General features: G+C 50.0%; 1 protein-coding gene across 2 annotated transcripts; it reads right to left on the bottom strand.

Annotated features, from left to right (window-relative positions):
• Positions 1 to 5,202: 5,202 nt before the first annotated feature.
• LOC112115630 (olfactory receptor 51G2-like) lies at positions 5,203 to 7,519 on the bottom strand. Of its 2 annotated transcripts, XM_029913182.1 has the most exons (2): positions 6,614 to 7,519; positions 5,203 to 5,229 (listed from the first exon to the last, which is right to left on the bottom strand). In XM_029913182.1, exons 1-2 carry the CDS (start codon positions 7,517 to 7,519, stop codon positions 5,203 to 5,205), a joined length of 933 nt encoding a protein of 310 aa, XP_029769042.1. The 2 variants fall into 2 exon arrangements, with proteins under 2 accessions (XP_029769042.1, XP_024068529.2); XM_024212761.2 differs by lacking the exon at positions 5,203 to 5,229 and having other exon boundaries at positions 6,584 to 7,519.
• Positions 7,520 to 7,964: the final 445 nt, after the last annotated feature.

The following is a 7,964-nucleotide window of genomic DNA, read 5'->3' on the forward strand; positions in this document are numbered from 1 at the left end:
GTCTCCAGACCAAACTTTGGACTTTGGGTCTGAGAAAGAGCTGGCACAATCCATATACCAGGTTGTTATATAAAATGCACGTGGATTTTAACCCTTCACCTCCATGAAATTATCTAGTTATTTTTGAACCCTGTCATGGTCTTGGCCTTCACAACATCCTCTGGCAAGGAGTTCCACAGGTTGACTGTGCTTTGTGTGAAGAAATACTTCCTTTTATTTGTTTTAAACCTGATGCCTATTAATTTAATTTGGTGACCCCTACTTCTTGTGTTATGAGAAGTAGTAAGCAACACTTCCTTATCTACTTTCTCTACACCGTCATGATTTTATAGACCTCAATCATATCTCCCCTTAACCATCTCTTTTCCAAGCTGAAAAGTCCCAGTCTTATTAATCTCTCCTCATATGGTCGCCGTTCCATACCCCTAATCATTTTTGTAGACCTTTTCTGCACCTTTTTGCAGTTCCAATATATCTTTTTTGAGATGGGGTGATGACATCTCCACACAGTATTCAAGATGTGGGCGTACCATGGATTTATATAGAGGCAACATGATATTTTCTGTCGTATTTTCTATCCCTTTCTTAATTATTCCCAGCATTCTGTTAGCTTTTTTGACTGCCGCTGCACATTGAGTGGATGTTTTCAGAGAACTATCCACAATGACTCCAAGATCTGTTTCTTGAGTGGTAACAGCTAATTTAGACCCGATCATTTTACATGTATAGTTGGGATTATGTTTTCCAATGTGCACCACTTTGCATTTATTAACGTTAAATTTCATCTGCCATTTTGTTGCCCATTCATCCAGTTTTGAGAGAGTTATATAGCATAGAGGGGGTGTTGTTCCCAGCGGGAAGAGTGGTACAATTGTGAGATTCCCCCCAAGACAGTAAAGGACCTGGTTTATAGGGTAAAGAGACCATCTATCCTGGTTTTACTGTGACAATCCCGATTCTTCTTGGCCAGCGTCTATCCTTGTTGAGTGCCTATCAGCATTCAGAGGAGCAACTTGTTCATCCAAGATAATGATCCACTCAAGACAATGAGTCATAAATTCATAGAATTTAAGCCAGACGGAGCCATTAGATCATCTAGTCCAGAGGTTCTCAAATGGGGAGCAAGACCCTCTGGGGGTGGGCAGAATATATTTAGGGGGGGCACGAGACAGTTCCAGTCCTCAGACAGCACTGTGCATTTGACTCTAGGTGGCGCTGTGCGTTTTGACAGATTTTTGTTAGCCTTGCACAGCATTATACAAAGTCATTGCCATCTGTACGTGGATCTGTTTGCTGGCGCGGTGTGCACATTTCATTGTAAGTAGGGACCACAAATACAGTTTTACTTTGACTCTTATTCCAATGGATCGTTGGCTCATTCATTCAAGAAATAAAAAACTCAAGTGAAAAAGAAAGAAGCCGAAAATGATTCAGTTGAAGCCCCACCCCTGCATGTATCAATAGATGTATTTGTGTGGCGGGGGGAGGGTAAACTTGTACAGACACAAAGAAGGGGGGCGTGATCAAAAAACTTTGACACCCACTCTCTAGTCTGACCTTCTGTACAGCACAGGCTGCAGAATTTCACCTATTTACCCCGCATTGAGCCCAATGACTTGTGTGTGACTAACGCAAAACATGTGTTCCTCTAAAGCGTGTCTTCCTGTCTTCCACGTTGGCATCTAGTCTTGGTTTGGAGGTAGCAGGAGAATCCACCACCTCCCTTGGGAGTTTGTTTCACTGGTTAAGCACCCTCGCTCTTAAAAATGTGTGCCTCATTTCCAAATTTAATTTGTCTGGCGTCAGTTTCCAGCCATTGGTTCTTGTTACATCTTTCTCTGTTAGATTAAAGAGCCCATTAGTAGCTGGCATTTCGTTCCTGTGAAAGTGCTTGTACACTGTCATCAAGTTAGCTTTCAGTCTTCCCTACTTCTTCTCACTATGTGCCTGTTTATGCAGCCAATGATGAGTTGGAAACAAAAGAGGAGGAGAAAGACCTGGGTGTATTAGTCAGTTCCAGGATGACTGTGAGCAGTGGTCACCAACCGGTCGATCACGATCTCTGGCGGCAGTGCAGCGTGGCTGCCACTAAAGCTACCCTGGCCCCACACTGCTCCTGGAAGCTGCCACTGCAGCCCGGCGGCCCCAGGGGCGGGGGGGCAGGGGTCTCCCTCGATGCACGTTGTCCCTGCCTGCAAGCACCACCCCCGCAGCTCCCATTGGCTAGGAGAACTGAGGGGGGAGTGCTTGTAGAGAGGGGCAGCATGCGGAGCCATGTGGCCCCTGCCTTCCCCACCCCATGGGACTCAGGGGCACGTTGGCCCATTCCGGGAGCTGTGTGGGTGCAGGGTAGGCAGGGAGCCTGCTTTAGCCTCCCTCTGCCTGCCGCCGACCAGGAGCCACTGGAGATAAGCGATGCCCGGCGGGAGGCTGCACCCCAATCCCCTTTCCTGAGCCCCCTCCCAAAGCCAGCACCCCATACCCCCACCTGCACCCCAAACCCCACCTTGAGCCCCCTCCCAGAGCCAGCACCCCAAACCTCCTCCTGCACGCCAAGCCCCAGCCCTGTCCCTACTTCCAGAGCCAGCACCCATACCCCCTCCTGCACCCCAACCCCTTGCCCCAGCCCTGCCCCCTCCCAGAGCAAGCACCCTGTACTCCCTCCTGCACCCCAACACTCTGCCCCAGCCTGGAGCACCCTCCTGCACCCCAAATCCCTCCTAGAGTTTGTATCCCTCAACCCCTCCTGCAACCCAACCCCCTGCTCCAGGCTCAGCCAAAGCCCCCTCTTACACTGTGAACCCCTTGGCCCCAGCCCAGAGCCTGCACCCCCTCCCGAACCCCAACCCCCCACCTCAGCCCGGTGAAAGTGAGTGAGGATAGGGGTGAGCGAGCGACGGGGGGGGGGAAATGGAGTGAGTGGGGGAGGGTTTGGGGGAAGGGGTGGGGCCTCGGGGAAGGGGCAGGGTAGATCCTGAGTTGCCCTTAGATTCAAAAAGTGATCTTGGGTGTAAAAAGTTTGGAGACCACTGACTGTGAGCCATTGATGTGATGTGGCTGTGAACAAGGCAAATGAGATCCTCAATTGTGTCAGGCGAGATACAGAAGTATTAATATCCTTATACCAGGCATTGGTGAGACCTCCTCTGGCAAACTGTGTAAAATTCGGGTCACTCCTGTTCCATAAAGAACAATTGAGACTGGAACAGGTGCAGAGACGGGCTCCTAGGATGGCCAGGGCAATGGAGGGCCTCTCTTATGAGGAGACTGGAAGAGCTTCGCTAGTTTAGCCTAAGACAACACAGGCTGAGCAGGGATTGGATTGTTCTATAAATACCTCGGTGGCGGGAGGAGTAAACACCAGAGAGGGAGATGAGCTCCTGAATCTAAAGAACAGTGTTGGCACAAGAACAAATGGGGAGAAACTGGCCAGGAGTAAATAGAGGTTGGAAAGGAGAAGGAGGTTTCTGACCATACAAGGAGGGAGGTTCTGGAACATCCTCCTAACAGGAGCAGTGTGGGGCAAACAACCCAGCTGGTTTTAAGATGGAGCTTGACCGGTATCACCTTTCTGCCAGGTGGAACCAGCAGCAACCAGGACTTGTTTCAGTCTCTAGGGGTTCCTTTTCAACAATACAACACACAAGTGGCTCGAGCCCCACGGGAAATTGACACCCTACCCCTGGCCGCCTCTGAGAGGCAATACTTCCCCACTCACAAGCACAGAGTCTGAGTGTAGAAAAGAAATTTTTAATAAAAGGCGGGAAGTCACCCGAGATTAATTAGGGAAAATGCCACAAGCAGGATTCATAAACATAAAGCTGTCAGCAGGACATCCCACCCCAGAGTGCGTGGGGCAGTGTCTTCTTCCTCATGTTCTTGGGTTTTACAACCAAAAGTTCCTTTACCGTGCCCCTCTCTGCTCCCTCACCCCACCACACTCACAATGATTGTCCTTGGTCAGTGAGGACCCAGAGTTCAGAGGCGCATCTGTGTAAGTTCACCTCCTAACCAGGGAAGAAGGCACCTTGCTTGCTCCACCATCTCAGCACTTGCTCTGGCTGGCCACCCCGCCAGCCGCGGTTCCTCTCTGCTGGCCACCACGGTAGCTGCTCGTTCCACTCCACTCCCCCCAGCCAATTATCAGTCATCTTCTTCCGCCATCTGACTCTCTGCTGGGACCTCTGCAGGTCAGTTTCTTAGTGATTGTCAGCTCTTAGTGATTTTCAGCTTTTAGCAGGCTGGGCAGAAATGCTGTCCCATCCCGAGTGATTTCAGCATTTTCTGAGCACTAAAAATAACAAAAGATTACTAACGGAGCCTATATAGCTCTATCTAAACCAGACTGGGGATCATTAGGGACAGTCCACACTTCCTGACCAGTCTATGGCTGGGGTATTGTGCCCATCAGCTACTCTAACCAGCCCTCCCATCTCTGTGCAGCCCCCTCCACCCTGTACAACTCACCCTTCAGCAGATCCTGTGGGCAGTGGCTACTGTGACAGGCCCTGGTAGCACATCTCTGATGAACCTGTGCTAGCAGGGAGCTGGAGAGGATCCTAGAACAGTTGTGGAGGCCCAGAGATTGTGGGGAATGGACTCAGCAGGTGTGTGGTGTGCTGAGCCATAAATGGGCAGGGAGCTGCCGGAATGGAAATTTCCCTTGGATGGTTCCAGTAGGTGGTTCCCTTCCCTTCTCCCTGAGGAATGAAAAGGGGGGCCTAGGATCCAGGGCTCCCCAAAGTTATACAGAGATCTCAGTGATCCACTGCTAGCTAGGCCCACCCAGGCACAGAGGGACTAAATGAGTTGACCAAAGCAACAGAAGTATATACAAGAGCCTGGAACTGAATCCAGTTCTTCTGAGTCCCAGGATTGGGTCCTCCATACGGTAAGGATGGCCAGCATCCCTTGTTCCTAGATGTAACCTTTACATTGAGCCGTATTAAAACACACATTGCTGAGCACAGATGGACTAAGTGAGTTGCCCGCGGTCACGGAAGAACTCTGTGGAAGAGCCTGGAACTGAAGCCAGTTCTTCTGAGTCCCAGGCCAGCACTTAAACCACTGAACCATCCTTCCTCTCTGGGGCTAGTGGCTGGGGATGGGCAGCTGGTGGCTCAGCATGCTGAGATTACCAGAAACTCATGGAATTAAACTCCTGTGACATCACTAAACAGGAGCCCAAGAACAATTCCTTTTCTAGATGATAACGCTGAGTCGTGCTTTCTCCTGAATCTATTCATGGACAAATCCATCAGCCAGGGCACGGAGCAGGGTCATAGTGGAAAAGAATCTCCACATCAGCTCCCTGTGTGACGCAAAATGGGCTAATGTGACCCATAGGGACATAGGCTTGGCAGGGATCTCCTGGGTCAATGAGTCCACTCCCCAGCTATGGCAGGCGACCCTGGTACATTGTTCATTGCATAGACCTGTCAAGCTCCATCTTAAAACCAGCTGGGTTGTTTGCCCCCCACTGCTCCTGTTGGGAGGCTGTTCCAGAACCTCCCTCCTCAGATGTTCAGAAGCCTTCTGTCACAGAGCACAGGTCATACGCTCTGGAACCGCTTTGTCTGAAGCCAGCCAGGACTCTGGCGTGGCGTGACTCTCCTCAGGGCACATTGTCCAGGCCAAAAAGCCTCCTTGGCTATGGCCTTCCTGGACTCGGAGCATTCAGCATCCCTGTTCACACCATGCACTTCCTGTAGGCAGGTCCAGCTAGACAGGACCCCTTGGGAAGCCAGAGGGCCCTGCACCGCAACTCCACCATTAGCCATGACTCTCAGCCAGCAGGTAAAACAGAAGGTTTATTAGTTGACAGGAACACAGTGCAGAACAGAGCTTGTTAGCACAGAAATCAGTGACTTTCAGCCAAGTCCATCTTGGCAGGACCCTGGGCTGGGGCCCTGGCCTCTCTCCTCCCTCAGTCCCTCATTGCAGACTCCAAGCTCCCAGCAAGCTGACCTCCGACACACCCGTTGCTCCCCTTCTTCTTTGTCTGCTTCCCGGGCCAGGTGTCTGACTGAATGGCTTCTCCTGGGGATCCTGCATTAATCAGGTGTCTAACATGACTCCGTCTCAAGCACTTGGCTGAGGGCACAGGAGAAGGGTGGGTGTCCATGCCCTTCGAATAGATCCTGTCCACATCTGGTGCAACTCCCATGGATCATGCAACACCCTGAGCACTCAGGAAAGGCCAGGACGGTGACTGCAGAACAGGTTTGCCGTTTTTTTCATGGCCTGTGGATGTTTAACCAGAGATGGGACAGTGACAGGCCAGGTATAGTGGGAAAAAACATCCACACCCCTTCTCTTAGTGACTGTATTCACAGGAATTCTGAGGTTGGAGCAGCCGCTGATATGGCCCTTTATTAGCCAATATCCCACTGGTCCCACTGGTCCCCTGGTTCTCCACGAATACACTCACTTTGTAAATGCTGCTGCCTGCCTTGGTCTCCTTCCCCCAGTGCACTGCCCTCCCTCACCAGCCCCTCTCCCATTCCTCCAGGCCTTAGACCCTGTCTGAACCTCTCTGTAGAGAGTGGAGATAGTAGCTGGAGCTGGGTGATGAATTGACCCTTCACTTGACGAACACCTTGATTATCCTTGCACGAAGGTGTTTGCTTTTCATGCTGTACACGATTGGATTCATCAGTGGCGGGACCAGCAGGTAGACATAGCCCAGGAGAATCTGAGGCAAGGGAGAAAAACTCTTCCCAAATCTGTGTATCACAGAAAGGCCAATCACTGGCATGTAGAAGACCAGGACGGCGCAGACATGGGAGATGCAGGTGCTCAGGGCTCTGAGGCACTCCATGTGGGATGTGATGCTAAGCACTGTTTTGAGGATCATCACATAAGATAGCAGGATGAGCAGTGAGTCCAACCCCACCGTGGAGACTATTATGAACAAGCCATAGATACTGTTGACTGTGATGTCCGAACAAGCCATCTTCATGACCTCCTGGTGCAGGCAGTAGGAATGGGAGAGGACATTGGCTTGACAGTATCGGAACCGTTTCAGGAGAAAGGGGAGTGGGAATGCTAAGGCCACCCCTCTTAGCACAAGCACCAATCCCATCCTGGCTATTCTCGGTGGGGTTAAGATGGAAGCATATCTCAATGGGTTACAGATTGCGATGAAGCGGTCAAAGGCCATCGACAGGAGCACAGAGGATTCAATGAATGAAAGAGAGTGGATGAAGAACAGCTGAGCAAAACAGGCATCGAGACTGATTTCCCTAGAGTTAAACAAGTATATGCCCAGTATTGTTGGTATGGTGACTATCGATAAGCCAAGGTCTGTGACGGCCAACATGGAAAGGAAAATGTACATGGGCTCATGGAGGCTTGGATCTGTTTTTATAATGAACAGAATGACTGAATTTCCTACTATTGAAATAACATACATTAAGCACAAGGTGATAGAGATCCAGAGATGAATGTCTTCCTGCCCAGATATCCCGGTGAGAAGGAACACTTCATAGTTGAATTTGGTGTCATTGATAGCTGACATGATGTACTGGGCAGGTCTGAGGAGTTTTGAACTTTTCTTCCTGAAAGGAGAAAGAACAGGAGACTAGATGATATTTAGCGAGACATCTTTCTGCTCTGAATGCAAGTCTAGAGACTCCCAGGAGCTCAAGGAAGATCAGCAAAAACATAGTCTTGAATTTACACCACCGATAAGAAGATAGGCACTGCCAGACTGGATCGCATCTGCAGTCCATCTAGTGCACTATCCAGTGGCCAGTTCCAGATGTTTCGGAGGTAGGTGGAAAAAGCCATGCAATAGGCAGCTATGAGATGACCTGCTCCCAGGAAAAATTTCCCGCTGACACCCACTAATTAGATATATTTTGTGGTATAAATGAGGAAGGTTTATAGCCATTCCAAAACTTTTTAAAACAATCCTCACTAATGTAATTGGATTTTCTGGTTACCCATATAAACATCCAGTC

This window comes from Terrapene carolina, unplaced genomic scaffold (genome assembly GCF_002925995.2).
Source record: "Terrapene carolina triunguis isolate 2854851 unplaced genomic scaffold, T_m_triunguis-2.0 Scaffold511, whole genome shotgun sequence".
Lineage (NCBI taxonomy): Eukaryota > Metazoa > Chordata > Testudines > Emydidae > Terrapene > Terrapene triunguis.